The sequence below is a fragment of the Poromitra crassiceps genome (genome assembly GCF_964638095.1).
Source record: "Poromitra crassiceps genome assembly, chromosome: 20".
NCBI classification, from domain to species: Eukaryota; Metazoa; Chordata; class Actinopteri; order Beryciformes; family Melamphaidae; genus Poromitra; species Poromitra crassiceps.
This window is the reverse complement of record NC_139637.1, coordinates 11401623-11418764: the sequence shown is the minus strand read 5'-3', so window position 1 is coordinate 11418764 and position 17142 is coordinate 11401623. Positions and strand designations below refer to the sequence as shown.

General features: G+C 43.0%; 2 protein-coding genes across 3 annotated transcripts in view; both read left to right on the top strand.

Moving 5' to 3' along the window:
* The window catches only part of LOC310794590 (rano class II histocompatibility antigen, B alpha chain-like), a 45462-nt gene that overhangs the window by 11224 nt on the left and 17096 nt on the right, over nt 1-17142 (top strand). The gene's annotated exons all lie outside the window — the stretch shown is intronic.
* On the top strand, nt 1968-9206 carry LOC310794587 (H-2 class II histocompatibility antigen, E-S beta chain-like). 2 transcript variants are annotated; one of them, XM_083656568.1, is made up of 7 exons: nt 1968-2050; nt 2173-2445; nt 3192-3405; nt 4770-4837; nt 8307-8447; nt 8887-8913; nt 9002-9206. In XM_083656568.1, exons 1-5 carry the CDS (start codon nt 1996-1998, stop codon nt 8438-8440), a joined length of 744 nt encoding a protein of 247 aa, XP_083512694.1. In that variant the 5' UTR covers nt 1968-1995; the 3' UTR covers nt 8441-8447; nt 8887-8913; nt 9002-9206. The 2 variants fall into 2 exon arrangements, with proteins under 2 accessions (XP_083512694.1, XP_083512695.1); XM_083656569.1 differs by lacking the exon at nt 8887-8913.

Genomic DNA, 17142 nt, shown 5'->3' with positions numbered 1-17142 from the left:
GGATCCTCGAGGACCCCAGCGGCCGATTCGATTCAGGCCGCGGTGCGCTTCGTGTGGGCTTTGGGCTTTTCTCCTGGTTGCCCTGTGGGGCGGCGTTGACGAACCTCTGACACTGGTTAAAACGCGCAAACGAGTTTCTCTCCTTGCGACTTACTAAAACTAGCGGGTAATATCTATACTGGAATTAAGTAGAACTATTCCAGTATTTACGCAAGCCACTTAGGCTGGTTAACGGCACAAACGAGCTTGTCTCCCTGCGACTTACTATTAACTAAACAAAATAAAACGAGCTGGGTTTAGACTGAGTCAGAATGCCGGTGTGTTTGGTCGTTCAGCTTGGTTGGTTCATGCCCAGATCTTCAGGAGAGAGAGAGGTTGGGCGGCGGCGGGTCCCAGCGCTTACCCAAACCCCAAACTATCTCCTCTGGAGGGGAAGGAAAGGAGGGAGCGAGCCGTGGAGGGTTCCATCACGGTCTGCCTCCCCCCCCCTTTCCCCCCCCCCCTCCCCGTGAAGACGGGTGAAGCTGGATGGAGACTTGAAGACCTCTCGAGGCTCCTGGAAACTTCTGGTAGCTCGTTGAACTCTGCTGTGTGCAGCGGTTTTGTTGTGGTATTTCGACCAATCGGTGGACGTGGGCGTACACCTGATTGGCCAATGGCGTCTGGTTAGAAGGTTCGACCGAACCCTCTTTTGCTAACAGGGAGGGAGTGTCCTTAGGGCCCCCCCCCCGATCCCTCGAGGGGAGGGGTGGCCCGGCTCCTTTCAGTCTGAGGACTGGGAGGGAGCGACCCCACCCGTGGTGAGCTGTGCTTTGAACCATTCAGAGGTGTGAAGTCACCTGAGGGATGACTTAATCAGCATCTTGGTGCTGATTAGATTCAGTCTGGCCCTCTGACTGATCATCTCAGGATGTGAGGAGGGGCTCCTGATTAGATCAGCCTGGTTCCTGAGTAGACTGCCTTTGATCAGGACAGGTCAAAATGTAGTTTTAACCTGGAGAGAACTGTTAAGTCATATTCTTATCTAATGTATAGTTCCATAAGAGAATGTAATCCCCAACAGTACCCTGTAAATACAGGGTACAACACCTTGTACCCCTTAAGTACCCTGTAAGTACATATTTGGTCCAGTACAGGGAAAAACACCTTGTACCCTGTGAGTATGGGGTACAACACATTGTACCCCTTAAGTACCCTGTAAGTACATATTTGGTCCAGTACAGGGAAAAACACCTTGTACCCTATAAGTACCCTGTAAATACAGGGTACAACACCTTGTACCCCATAAGTAACCTGTAAGTACATAATTGGTCCACTACACTGTAGTGACTACAGGGAACAACACCTTGACCTGTAAGTACGGGGTACAACAACTTGTACCCCGTAAGTACCCTGTAAGTACATAATTGGTCCACTACAGGGAACAACACCTTGGACCCTGTAAGTACCCTGTAGGTACAGGGTACAACACATTGTACCCCTTAAGTACCCTGTAAGTACACATTTGGTCCACTACAGGGAAAAACACCTTGTACCCCGTAAGTACCCTGTAAGTACAGGGTACAACACAGATCTTGTTACCCTGTACTTACATGGTTATTTTTGCGGGCTGTGTTCTAAAGCATTACTGTGACCTCTCCCTCGCCCTCACCTACCGCCTCCACAGTGTATGTGACTAATGAATAGGCTGGATCTGCCTGAACCTGGATTTCTCCTGACCCAAGTGGACTGAGACCGGACTGAGTGGACCCCCCTGGACCACCAAAAAGCCCCAAAACATTGTGCATGGGCATAGGTCCAGATGTATGAAGAGTGACAACTGTGATTCATATGGGTCTAGATACCAGGCTACTCTCTGCCACCAGCAGCCTTTAGGCCGGACTGTCTGCCTGGCAACAGGTGATGCTGGTCATGTGACCAGTGTGTGGCTCCTACATTGGTTTTTATAGCAGGACTCAGGTTGAGTCTGTCAGTTAGTGAACTCAAAAGAGGGACATGGCTTCATCTGTTCTGCTCTTCTCCCTCTTCTTCATCAGTCTGTATGGAGCAGGTAGGATCAATACATCAATACCTGAACTGATCAATAACTAGCTCAGAGATAATACTCTTCAGTTGGAATATAAAATATATTTACATCTGTGAGACTAAACAGACTTTGTCTTTGATCTCCAGATGGATTTGAGGAATATACGGTGAGCCGTTGTGTGTTCAACTCCACTGAGCTGAAGGACATAGAGTACATTTACTCTCACTATTACAACAAGGTTGAGGACGTCAGGTTCAGCAGCAGTGTGGGGAAGTTTGTTGGCTACACTGAGCATGGGCTGAATACCGCAGAGGCCTTTAACAACGATCCTGCAGAGATCAGGATGAGGACGCAGGCCAAGTACAGCTTCTGCAAACCCAACGCTGACATTGACTACCGAGTTGTTCTGTCTAAGACAGGTGAGCTGCTGCTCTCTACAATAAACACATCAAATTAATCTCAGTCATAATAATAAACACATTAACACATAAACAACTACTTTCATTCTACATTTCCACACTTACAAACCTTTCCGTCAGATTTAAATGTTTTTACTGTTTCATTTTGAGTTTTTTTCACATGTAGATGCAGTCTATATGAAATCGTTCTATGCGTGTATCTGCTGTCAACCTTCGATTAAACATCTGTATTGGTGTATAGCTTATCTATTGATCAGTCATCATAAAATGTAAAATTGTGTCTACAATTCACCACATTGAAATATTTTTGACAGTATGCATCTATGGAAATATTCACTTGAAAGAAAAATGTAAATATGATTACAGGAAAATTAAATGTCTATAGCCTATATCAAATGTCTTCACAATTTAAATTCATTTTGTCATTAAAGACAAATTCCCTATGTAATTTTGCATAGTGTGGCAATAAAAGTGATTCTGATTCTGGTTCGGATAAACTCTGAACCAGACGGAGCTCAGTGACGCCATCTGGGGGCAAAGCACTGATGCTGCAACTAGGAGTATTATTATGATATTAGTGTACTGTTTCTGTGTAATACTACTGCAGTTACTACTATTACTACCACCACCACCAACAACAACATTAATAATAATAAGAACAACAATAATGATAATAATAATAATGATGATGATAATGATGATGACGATAATGATGATGACGATAACACTAACACTGTGTCCTGCAGTGAAACCCTCTGTCACGCTGAGGTCAGTGACGCCCGATGGTGGGAGACACACGGCCATGCTGATGTGCAGCGCCTACGACTTCTACCCAAAACAAATCGATGTGACTTGGCTGAGAGACGACGAGGAAGTCACCTCTGATGTCTCTTCCACTGAAGAGATGGTCGACGGCGATTGGTACTCCCAGTTCCACTCCTACCTGGAGTACACACCCAGGTGAGTGCAGATCCACCTTTGTGAGTCCAGATCCACCTGGAGTACACACCCAGGTGAGTCCAGATCCACATGTAGGCTAGACACCCAGGTGTTTATAGATCACTGTAGGGTAGACATCCAGCTGAGTCTAGATCAGGGGTGCCCAAATTCTTTCTCATGAAGGGCCAAAACTCAATCTGGGTGGAGGGCCGAGGGCCAAAAATAAACGTTGTGGAATTACATTAAAATGTATTGTGTTTTATAGAAAATTCTAACATTCTAAATCTAAAATAACATTTCAATATAATAATCTACTTTTTATCTGTTTGGTAATTGTAATAATTTGCAATTGGTTATATATATTTAAAAAAACATCAACAACTTAAACATTTAATCAGTAAACACCCCGTTAAAAACAGTTGTATTTTCCACCTTTGTAATCAAGAGAGAAATTTGACTTAATTCACAACTTGAAAAATCCTCAAGGTACTTTGAAAATCAGCTTTATTGTCCATCTTTTGTAAACAATTTGCCATGACAATTTGACAAAAACATGCAATATCCTGGTTGCTAATGTGGTTCCTCCTCTGGTCGTTGAAGGCGCCTGTTCAGAGGGAGGGGAACTGGTTGGAATAGCGTGAACCTCCCACGTGCTATGTCCTACCGGTTAAGCTTCCCCTGGCAGGTGAAAAGAAGCGGCTGGCTAACTGCCCATGTCTCGGAGGAAGCATGGAGCCAGTTTCGGCTCTCCCCAGATCGGCAGAGAATGGAGTAGCAACCAGGATAAATAAATGAAGTTAGCACTAATGGGGGATAAAATATGGGATAAAAAATCGGGGGGGGGGGGGAGTTAAAAAAAAGAAAGGAAAAAAAAAACTCCCAAATCCGTGGCGGGCCAAAACAAACAGAGCGCCCCAAATTGGTCACCACTGGTCTAGATCCATCTGGAGTACACCCCCAGGTGAGTCCAGATCCGCTGGAGTACACACTCAGGTGTTTCAGGACATTCCATCGAGTACCAGTGGAAATGCAATGTCCGAAGAGAGTTTCGGAATTAAAATGTGTTTTGATACATTTCTAGAGAGAAATGTGCAATTTATTTTATTAATCTGTGATGATTTAGTTTGTTAGTTATTAAGGGCAGTTTATAATACAGAGATTTATGGTGGTTGCTGCGACCGACCATGATCATATTCCATCGGTGGCAACAATATATGTTTATACTTCCAGCAGAATGTGTGTGTGTGTGTGTGTGTGTGTGTGTGTGTGTGTGTGTGTGTGTGTGTGTGTGTGTGTGTGTGTGTGTGTGTGTGTGTGTGTGTGTGTGTGTGTGCGTGTGTGTGTGTGTGTGTGTGTGTGTGTGTGTGTGTGTGTGTGTTGAACAGGTCTGGAGAGAAGATCTCCTGCATCGTGAAGCACCCCAGCCTGTTCGAGCCTGTGATCAAGGACTGGGGTAACTACCTGTCTGTCTGTCTGTCTGTCTGTCTGTCTGTCTGTCTGTCTGTCTGTCTGTCTGTCTGTCTGTCTGTCTGTCTGTCTGTCTGTCTGTCTGCCTCTCTGTCTGTCTGTCTGTCTGTCTGTCTGTCTGTCTGTCTGTCTGTCTGTCTGCCTGCCTGTCTGTCTGTCTGTCTGTCTGTCTGTCTGTCTGTCTGTCTGTCCGTCTGTCCGTCTGTCCGTCTGTTTGTCCGTCTGTCCGTCTGTCCGTCCGTCCGTCCGTCCGTCCGTCCGTCCGTCCGTCCGTCCGTCCGTCCGTCCGTCCGTCCGTCCGTCCGTCCGTCCGTCCGTCTGTCTGTCTGTCCGTCTGTCTGTCTGTCTGTCTGTCTGTCTGTCTGTCTGTCTGCATGCCTACCTGTTTGTCTGCCTGCCTGTCTGTCTGCCTTCCTGTCTGTCTGTCTGTCTGTCTGTCTGTCTGCATGCCTGCCTGCCTGCCTGCCAGCCTGTCTGTCTGTCTGTCTGCCTGTTTGTCTGCCTGTCTGTCTGTCTGTCTGTCTGTCTGTCTGCATGCCTGCCTGTCTGTCTGCCTGTCTGCCTGTCTGCCTGTGTGTCTTGTCATCTTGGTTCTTCATACTGTACACCAGGGATACTCAACTAACTTGCTTTGCCCGGAGACCACTTTTGCAAAATGACAGGAGGCCAGGGGCCAGTTAATAAACAAACTAATAATCATTAATTAGCAGAGATGGGGACTTGGACTTGGGACTTGGACTTGGGACTTGGACTTGAGTCGCACTTAAGTCTCACTCACAGTGACTTGAGACTCGTCCTCAAAGACTTGAGACTTGACTTGGACTTGAGTTTTGGGACTTATGAACAATCTAAATTTTTTTATTTAATACTTTTGGTGCATTAACATCAAGGAAAACTATACTGATGTCGTCCAATCAATGCTGCTGCTGTATGCTAATAGATAAAGGAGTGAGGATAATACAGTACATGCTTTGAATTCCTTGGTTTTAGCTATGCAGTGTTCTAATCAGACCGGATGGCATGTAACAGATGATAGAACGCTCATCCATAAGATACTTAAGACTTGACTTGGACTTGAGCTCAAAGAATTGAGACTTGACTTACACTTGCAAAAAATGACTTGTGAGCATCTCTGTTAATTAGTTTATTGATCATTAATAATATTAATTTTTCTGTAGCGGATTGTAGGTATTTGGGGTGTCAGCCGGAGTTTAGTCTGACAATTTGGTGCACACAGCCACAGGATAGGTTAAGTTAAGTTAGAATAGTACATTGAAGTACCTGGGTGGTGAGCAGGTGGTGATATTTGAGAATTTATCTGGAGCTCAGTCGAACTTTATAGTTTTCATTGTGAATTAGAAAATGGCCAGGGGGCCACTTGGCACCGTATCACGGGCTGCATCTGGCCCCCGGGCCACAAGTTGAGTATCACTGCTGCACACTCACTAAGAGTTGTCACAGGAGGCTACCATTTTGACACCAGTGTTGTTTCCCTCATCAACACCAGCCACACCGGGTCTACCACCTGTCGCCACTAGGGGGCTAAGGGCATCAAAGTTAACGTCACTACAAAGAATTTGAAAGTTAAATGCCTCTGTATTTGTAAACTGTGACACTTTAATCAGAGACTCATGTAGTGCATGCAGGTCAGATTCTGGCATATCACCCTTCTTTAGCTTCCCATTGGATTGTACTGTGTGACATTACTGTGTCACTATAACACTTATAATTAATAATCCTATTATTCATCCTAATCTGTCATATCAGTGATCAGATATTACTGATCAGTATTTGTTTATTTGTTTATTAAAACAGATCCACATTAGCTGACGCCTACACGACCGCTAGTCTTCCTGGGGTCCAAGAAAATATATACATTACATAACAGACAATGCAATAGAATACACAATACACAAAACATGTATCACATAAGAAAGAATACACAAATAGAATATACTAAAAAACATGTATCACAAAAAACATGTATCACATGAGAAAAAGAGAGAATAAAACAAGATAAAAGATCATTTAGAACCAGATGTAGCAAGGTCCGCAAGTACTCAAGCTAGCCTGCAGAATAAAATTGTATTTTATGTATGAGTGTATATATACACATATGTATGTACAGTATGTATGTATGTATGTATGTATGTATGTATGTATGTATGTATGTATGTATGTATGTATGTATGAGTGTATGTATGTATGTATGTATGTATGTATGTATGTATGTATGTATGTAGGCTATGTATGTATGTATGTATGAGTGTATGTGGAGTATAAGTTTCCTTTTAAAACCAGCCTTTCCTTTGATGTAAGAAACATCACCTGGAAGACTGCTCCACGTTACTATCACCCTGTAAAATACAGCCCTCTTCATATAATTGGACTACTTAACAAATTTACCACGAGAGGAAGGGGGTTGTGGCCACATTTACCACTGGTACAGGGTTGTGGCACGAGGCGTAGCCGAGTGCTATAAACCCTGTACCAGTGGTAAATGTGGCCACAACCCCCGACCTCGAGTGGTAAATTTGTTTTCTACAACAGCTACCAAATAATATAAAAAATACACAATTGTAACATCCAATTCATTTATTTACAATCATTACTGGTTTCAGAATACATTTATCCTTCCGCCACAGAATATAGTTCCATACACAAGATCAATGATTGCACTAAACATTTAGTTGCCTTTGAGCCAAAAAACAACTAACCTATTCCTTAACGGGATTCACAGTTATTGATACATTGCCTGTAAAAGTACAGTTATTTAAACAGTTATCTAAAGCAGCCCGTTTTGGTGGTGGTGTGTTGATATCTGGTGACGGCAGAGGGCGTTTGTTTGTTTGACAGTCCCAGGTTCGGGGTCCGGGCGCTAGTCCGACCTCCCGCTAGTCCGACCTCCCGCTAGTCCGAACTCGTGACAACTCAAGCTCAGCCAGTTCTCTCTCCCCAATTTCACCATGTCGTTCTTTGTTCACTTCACCTTCATCTTCATCTAACCACTGCTCAAAACTCAATCCACCCAGTAAATCAAACGTTACTACGAAATCGAACATTTCCTTGTTAGAGATCGGCCATTTCCGTCAGTCAGCACAGGGAGCGGAGTCAGTATCAGGGAGCGGAGTGATACTGCGGTTGGAGCCGAACTGTAGATTGTTGGCCTATTTACCACTGTTGCTAGCCAATCAGAATCCAGTATTCACTCATGCTGTTGTAGAAAGGTAAAGTTATCAGTCCACCTCTTGTCCCTCTAGTGGAATGTGTGAGTTATTTTACAAAATCAAAGCACTCAGTGGGGCTGAGGTGTGAAGTCATCACAGTAATAAAAGTGAATCATGTTACTGAGCCGTGTCCACACAGTCACCAGCTAAAATACACCTCCTTGGACAAGCCAGTCAGATTGAGTTACACTGGACTGTCTGAAATCAACCATCTCAATGTCTCCACAGATCCCTCCATGCCTGAGTCTGAGAGAAACGAGATGGCCATCGGAGCCTCGGGACTGGCTCTGGGTCTCATCTTTGCTCTGGCTGGATTCATCTTCTACAGGTGGAAGGCCCAAGAGAGATTCAAGATGTATTAAGCCCAAGGTCAGTCCACTAGACCAGTGGTTCTCAAATGGGGTCCGGGGACCCCCAAAGGTCCTTGGGAGGGTTCCAGGGGGTCCCCAGCCAAAAGGGGGGTAATTTGTTTGCGCTATAATTCCATTCATAAGTAACACAATGACTATTTTGGTCATGGCTTTTATACACTTTCTGTAATAAAACATCAATCAATCTTATTATCATATGGGGGACGGTGGGACAAAATCCTATCAAATGGGGGTCCGTGGTCTAATCTTTGTTAGTTTAGGTGTCCTTCATGTGAAAAACTTTGAGAACCACTGCACTAGACCACTTCAGACCACTTCAGACCACTTCAGATCACTTGAGACCACATCAGACCAGTTCCGACTCTTCAGACTTTACAGAACAATAACATAATAATGACTAAATAACAACAGTCTCTTCTTCTCTTGTTTTAAATCAGGTCGGGTTCTGGTTCCCACTAACTGAGGTAGGAATCATTGATAGTAGGAGTCCGTTGTTTGTCTCCTGGAAGAAAAAGTCAGCGGGGAACTCAACCTGCTTTCTTTTGTTTTCAGTGCTGCCACCTGCTGGAGAGGAGGAGCCGCTGTTTCTCCTTCAAGCCTTCTGTGAAACACTGCACATGTGCTGTGACACATATGATCTACAGCACATACATGTTTGGTGATATACATATAGGCTACTGTCGTCTATGTAGTGTACTAATGTGATATACAGTACATGATGTATGGCACATACTTAACCCAAACCATAACCCTAACCTTAACCAACTTGTTTTAGTTGCCTAATCATAACCAAATGCAGCAACATTTTCAAATTGGTGGAGGAACTTAAAGACCCTGGCAAGTAAAATGCACCAAAACCATCCAACTATGTAATTTAGGGTCTTATGTGACTAATTATAAGCCTTTAAAAAGTAGACGTCGAACAAATTTGGGGGAAAAGTCCTGACGGAGTTGGCAGTGAAAATGTGTGTGACAATTTGATGTACGGCACATAGTGTATACAGCACACATATCATATGTACAGTAGCATGACATACAGCACACATATCATATGTAGCATGACATACAGCACACATATCATATGTAGCATGACATACAGCACATGTATGTCGCATGACGTGTATTTGAGTGTCACTCGAGTCGAATGTATTTGTGACTTGAGGCTTCGCCTTCCTGTGTGACATAATTTTTTTCCAGCGACTAACTTGCTCAAACTGAGTCAGATGAAAGACTTCTGTCCTTTAACTTCATCTGTGAAATCACATCAACTGCTTCAAGATGTTATCTGCTTTAAGGTTTTCTGAGTGTTAGATTCTCATATATCTACTGGAGTGAGATGTCTTTTCCTACAATAAATCTTTGGGAAGCACTCTATCACTTTGTTATTGTAGCTGAGACTCTCCTTATGTTTGTTTGTGTTGTGTCAGCATCACATGAAAGATCCTTGGGAAAAGTCACCCATGTCATCATTATATATTTAGTAGTTCTATATTTATCATAGTATCTGTATAATTGATTATGAAGCTCTGTCCATATTTACTGTACATGATTACTGTAATATTCCATAACTTTATATTCACTTCTGTTGGCGTGAAAATATACAGACACCAAGTCTGTATTTCTAGCTCATCTCTTTCAAAAGTTATAGCCAAAATCTTTTTCGGACAGTGGTCATATTGGATCTGGCCACCATGGTGACCCCGGGGGTCACCGGCTCGGGCACTCTGGCTCAATTGTTAGAGCATGCCCTGGGCTAATTCTGGGCAAAATCTGGTGCTTTTAGACTTGATTTGCATGAACTTAGCCTCAAATGTCCCTAAAAGTCCCACAACTATTATGTTTTGCATGGTGTTATAAATCGAGTGATAACACACTTTTAGCTTTGGTGCAATGCTCTCACATATTTTCTAACTCTAGAGATGTATACCTTGCCAAAAATCAATATGAGCATTATTCCCAACCCTTCTGGCCCATGGACTAATATGTAGATAGATTTTTTTTGCAAGATTTTGAGAGTAAATTAGACACTTTTTTCAAATGTTTTTGAGTTTTACTATACCAAACCTGTTAAAATCATTAAAACAACCCTCTGAATCAATTCCTCATGCAGAAATCATACAGAAAAGTGGTGTCATTTGTCTCTGTATGACGTCTAGTTCAAAAGTTATGACCCTTATCCATTTTCATCAGACATCGCAATATGCCCGCAAAGATGGCCGCCAAACGGACCCATGGGACACTATTTCAACGGGGTAACAACAAAATGTGTTTATTAGACACCTTGAGGAGTACAAAAATCTATGTTAGAAAAATATATCTTTCGGGTGCGCGGGGACCCCCCGTTCCTACTAGACTAATAGGCCTGGTTTCAGAGAGAGACCGAGAAGGGTGACAGGGGAGAGGCAGAAGAGCACTGGCGCACTGAATAGGCCTGGTTTTCAAAGGCGCAAAGCGCTAAATTTACGCCAGGTGCGAAGATATCAGTACGCCGAGATTTAAGGCCGACACGCCCACTTTGGCCCATTCTGGGACTGCGCCACGCCCATTCGGCCTAAAGCGCATTTGGCAGCGTAAAGCCATATTGATATCATCCCAAAACAGGCGCAAGGCACGTTTTTTTACGGTTAAGGCCCGTTTTAGCACTGAAGGCCTGTGGGAGAATAGGGCCCTAGGTGTACAATCTCATATAGTCTATCATAAAGTCACATGTTACAGGTTCAAAGGTGAAATAAAATAATTTATTGTTCAATAATAAAAGAAAAAGAAAAAAAAAGTTTGAACGCAAGAAAAAAAAAATCTGTTAATATGGAAGATGAAGTAGAATACAGTGCAAGAAGTTAAGATTTTGTTGTTTATTGCATTGTTATTGCACTGTAATAAGGGCATAACTAGAGACATTATTTGGTAAATTACTGTTGTGAAAAAAATAATCTTAAGAAGGGGGATGCAACATATTGTGTGAATATGCGTAGCGTCGACAGTGCGTATGACGTCATGATGACGTATAAGAATGTATATACATCCAGGTTGGTGAATAAACGTCAGTTGTTGTCTAAGCGGTGTCCGAGTCACGTCAATATATAACACTCCCAAGCTGTCTAAATCAGCGTTACGCACGTATTTACAAGTGTCACAGAAACATTTGAAAGCCACCTACTTGAGAAGAAGGGTTCATAGCTTCTTGACGTCGGGGTTAGAAAGCTCGACGCTGCTCATAAATGCCTCTTTTCATGCAAAGTCTGTGCTGGTGACATTAATTTTTACAGAGCTTTCGACCAGCGCGGTGACAGCTGGGCTCTAAAATCACATCAGTCGAAAGCAGATTGGAAACTACCTCCATATGTGGTTTGGGACAAGTGACACAAATCAGATTTGGAGTGTCCAGACTCATAAAACCAATCTGGATAGAATCATTAATAGGTCACTAAAGTTCACAAATCAGATTTGGCCTCCTAGTCTGAACATGGCCTTAGTGAATGGTTCGACCCATTTCAGTTTGCATATAAGATGAGGCCGAGGTGCTGGAGACGCAACACTGACATTAATGAATACCATCAGTAAACATCTAGCCTGACAGTTTTGCCAGACTTTTATTTATCGATTTTAGTTCTGCTTTCAATTGTATGCAGAAACACACTTTGATTAAAAGGCTTTGTGACATCAACACAAATTGCCATATCATACCAGTTCCTTTCAGATCGACCACAGAGAGTGAGGTTCAGTGGTATCACTTCTGAGACAGTTATCCTGAATAAAAAGGTTGCGTCCTTTCTTCTGTTTTATTTTCTTTGTACACTATGCAATGCACATTACAGTATATGAATGCAATATGCCAATTGTATAAATATGCTGATGATGATGATGCTAGCTGGCCTTATGAAGACAGGGGACACAGCTAATCAATCTACATATTTCGTAGCTCACCTGGTAGCACGCATACCATGAAGGGCCGCTGCGGCCTACCCGGGTTCGAATCTGACTTGCGGTCCCTTGCCGCATGTCATCCCCTCTCTCTCTCCCTGCCTACTGTCCTATATAAAAATAAATAAAGGCAAAATACCCCAAAAACAATCTTTAAAAAAAAAGAAGACTAGGGAGCTGGTTATTGCGAGTCACCGCAATGCATGTCTGTTAAAACAGTAGAAGAGTTTAAATACTTAGGAACCTTTTTTTAATGCAATCACAGTTTCACAGCCAACACAGAATACATCTTTAAAAAAACAATGCATTTGATCTAATCAGGAAATTGGATACATACAAAATAAACAAGTTCTCCCAAAGAAAACTAAGTTTGTGGACCAACGTTGCTATGTTACAATTTCGGCTCCGAAATATAATCTCCCGATTATAGCGTAAGCTGAACCGTTTGGTTCGACGAAGTACAACTATTTTATAAGCATTTTACGAAATGTTTATGGGAAAATAAATGGCGGATGAAAATCTCTGGTACAGTGCTGAAGCAGGAAGTGACGTTCCACTTTGCCTCTCTATAAGAAACTCAGCAGCAAAAAATAAATAAAAAAAAGCAAAACTTTGAAAGCCAACATTTAACATTGGCTTATTAATCCAACCATGAGGGAGCATGGAGAGGGTAACCAGGATGTGGAACACTGAATATGGTGACAGGGAGCAATCTGGACCTATTGAGCAGCTAACGTTAATCACTTGTTTGCAGTTTTCACTTTTTGGCAAAACACCAGACATTGTAATCAGTACAATCATATATATACATGTATAGAAGAAACTGTCCTTGAGTCTGTTTGTTCTTCTGATGCATCTCTAGTGCCTCCCTGAGGACAGCAGGTTGAACAGCTGATGACTGGGATGAGAATTGTCCTTTACAATGTTTCTCGCCCTGTTTAGGCAACAAAAGTTGTAGATGTCATTCAGGGAGGGGAGAGGGCGTCCGATGATTCTCTGTGCAGTCTCTACAACCATCTGCAGCCTTTTCCTGTCTGCTTCAGTGCAGCTGGCGTACCACACTGAGAGATGCAATATGTCAGTAGGCTCTCGATGCAGGATCTGTAGAAGGTCTCCAGCAGCTCTCCATCCAGGTTGTTCCTCCTGAGCACCCTCAGGAAGTGTAGACGCTGCTGGGCCTTCTTGACGGCTGCTGTGGTGTTTGCTGACCAGGATAGGTCAGCAGAGATGAGGGTGCTGAGATATCTGAAGGTGTGGGCCCTCTCTACACAGTCCACATTGATGTAGAGGGGGGCGAGGTCAGTCCTGTTCTTCCTGAAGTCGATGATGATTTCTTTTGTTTTTGTGGTGGTGATCTCATCACCACCTGATATCAGCCCAATCACTGTGGTGTCATCTTCAAATTTGACAATGGTGTTACCTGGTTGGGCGGGGAGACAGTCATGTGTGTAGAGAGGTTGAAGAGCAGGGGGCTCAGCACCCGGCCCGGAGGAGAGCCTGAGTGTGCGGGTGGAAGAGAAGTGGGCGCCAAGTTTCACCGTCTGCGGGCGGTTGGTCAGGAAGTCCTTTATCCAGGAACAGGTGAGTGAGGGGAGGCCCAAGTTTGACAGCTTAGAGATCAGAATGTCAGGGGTGATGTTGTCAAAAGCCGATCTGTAGTCCACGAAGAGCAATCTCACATAGCTCCCCTGCTGCTGCAGATGGCCCAGTGCAGTGTGTAGAGCTATGGCTATGGCATCTTCAGTGGATGTTTGCTCGGTACTTACAGGGTAAATTCACTTCTTGTACCCCGTACTTGTACAGGTGTGATACCCCGTACTTATCCTGTAAGTACAGGTGTGGTACCCCGTATAGTGCAGGTGTGGTACCCCATACTCACCCTGTAAGTACAGGGGTGGTACCCCGTACCCCGTACTTACCCTGTAAGTACAGGTTTGGTACCTTGTACAAATTTTTTACCCTGTACTTACAGGGTAAATTCACTTCTTGTACCCCGTACTTACCCTGTAAGTACAGGTTTGGTACCTTGTACAAATTTTGTACCCTGTAGTTACAGGGTAAATTCACATCTTGTACCCCGTACTTACCCTGTAAATACAGGTGTGGTACCCTGTACTGATTTTGTACCGTGTACTTACAGAGTAAATTCACATCTTCTACCCCGTACTTATGCTGTAAGTACAGGTGGGGTGCCCTGTATTTACCCTGTAAGTACAGATTTGCTACAGGGTACATTAACTTCTTGTATCCAGTACTTACCCTGTAAATACAGATGTTGTTACCATGTACTTACAGGGTAAAGTGAGGGCTGTATTATAAAGCGTTACCAAAGAGTCCACTGTAACTCTTGTTGTGATTTGGTGCTATATAAATATAAAATGTATTGATTGATACATACACAAAAATACATCTACACAAAATACAGTTATGTCTACAGAGGTAGTAGGTGTGAGAAGATCATTGTTGTTTCTCTTTTAGCCATGATTTAATACCTTGAAACATTATGGACAAAATCATATCTAGCAATAAAAATATGCTCAGATTTTGGTACAAGAGACAGAATCTTGTCAAATGGGTTTCTGCGGTTCTAATGTGAACTAAACTAGGGGTCCTTGATATGAATGAGGTTGAGAATCACTGATGTAAACCATAATAAACCACCAGGGGGCGTCTGAGCTCCTCACTCTGCTGCTGTTGAATCCAACATGCTGCCTCTTGCAAACACAACCAGCACCAGCTGTGTTTCTGATTGGCTGCTGACTGGACTGGACATGGAAGTGAAAGTAGAGAGTCAGGACTTTCCAGAGATGCTGCTGCCTTCAGGTGCTGCTCGTAAACTCTCCCCCTGTTAAATGTATCACATAATACTGTGAGTTGAGCTGTTAGAGTGAGAGATGAGTTCAGGTGCTGCAGCTTGACTGGACATGTTAAATGATCGTGTGTTGTATGTCTCAACATGTTAGAACACACCACCATCTGCTGACTGCTGTCTGACTAACTAACTGTTTCTGATTGACTCGTATTCAGGACTCGGCTATGGCTGCTCCTCACTCTGTGTGGTGAAAGTCGTAAAGTCCTGTTTACGTGAAGATCAAAATTCATTTGTTATTATTAACAGCCTAGAAATTGGATGTAAATTGAAAGAGATGAAATACCCCCCCCCCTAAAACAACGTGAATATGATGATATGATATGATATATGAAGCCTAGCGTAGACGCTCCCATATCACACACACACACACACACACACACACACACACACACACACACACACACACACACACACACACACACACACACACACACACACACACACACACACACACGCACACACACCTGAGGCAGAGCCTGTCTAAAGTCAGTTCATTAGTTTCTCCTATCAGTCACACATCAAATCATTGATTGATCATTGATTGATAGATTGATTGATTCATTGATACATCCACAAAAGCACAAAATGTTAAATGCAGTTATGTCTACAGGGGTAGTAGGTGTGAGAAGAACATTGTTGTTTATCTTTTAGCCATGATTTAATACCTTGAAACATTAACAATTATGGACAAAATCATATCTAGCAATGAAAAATATGCTCAGATTTTAGTACAAGAGACAGAATCTTATCGAATGGGTTTCTGTGGTTCTAATGTGGACTAAACTAGGGCTCCTTGATATGAAAAAGGTTGAGAATCACTGATGTAAACCATAATAAACCACCAGGGGACATCTGAGCTCCTCACTCTGCTGCTGTTGAATCCAACATGTTGCCTCTAGCAACAGATAAACAACCACAAGCTTGTTTCTGATTAACTGCTGACTGGACTGGACATGGAAGTGAAAGTAGTCAGGACTTTCCAAGACGCTGCTGCCTTCAGGTGCTGCTTGTAAACTCTACCCTGCTAAATGTATCACACATAGTATACTGTGAGTTCAGCTGGTGTTAGAGTGAGAGATGAGTTCAGGTTGACATGTTCAAATAAATTAGAACACACCACCAGCTGCTGCCTGCAGGGAAATAAACTAGAAGAGAAGAAGGGATAAGATCTGATTAACTTGTTTCTATGATCGACTCATATTCAGGACTTGGTTGACTGCTCCTATTCACTCTGTGTGGCGGTGAAGGTCGTAAAGTCCTGTTTACATAAAGGCAGCATGAGAGAAGCAGAAGAAAAACCTGGAACAGAAACTCTGAGGTTCAGAGTCTGAACCTGAACAGACCACAGTGTTTACTGTGTTGACTGTTACAAGTACTAAATAAAAGTTTATTCATACAGCAGTTTTCACAGAGCAAAGAGACAAAGGGCTTCACAAGAGTCAAATAGTTCAACTAAGAGAAGAAGAGAGTTCAAAACAATAAAACATGGTAAATGGTAAATGGCCTGCATTTATATAGCGCTTTTATCCATCTCAACACATTCTCATTATTCACAATGTAGCGTGTCCTCTCTATGTTGACTATTTCTCACCTTGGCTTCACTACTGAACACACAGGGGAGCCTTTTCCATCAAGACCGTAGCCAAAAACTTCTGTTACAGTTTGATTTATTTAGGTATGAAACAACTTGGTTAAGGTTAGAGAAATGGTTGGCTTCAGTTCGGCTTAAATAACAAAAAGTTAAATGTGACTTATGGTTGCAATGACTTTGAATCGAACCCCGGTCTCTGATGTCAAAGACCACAACACCCTTACTGGCCAACGGTTTGTGTCATTGTCACACTCCTGTGGTGTTGATTTCACACGTGGATCTATAGGAGTCTGTTGATCTACTCTGCAT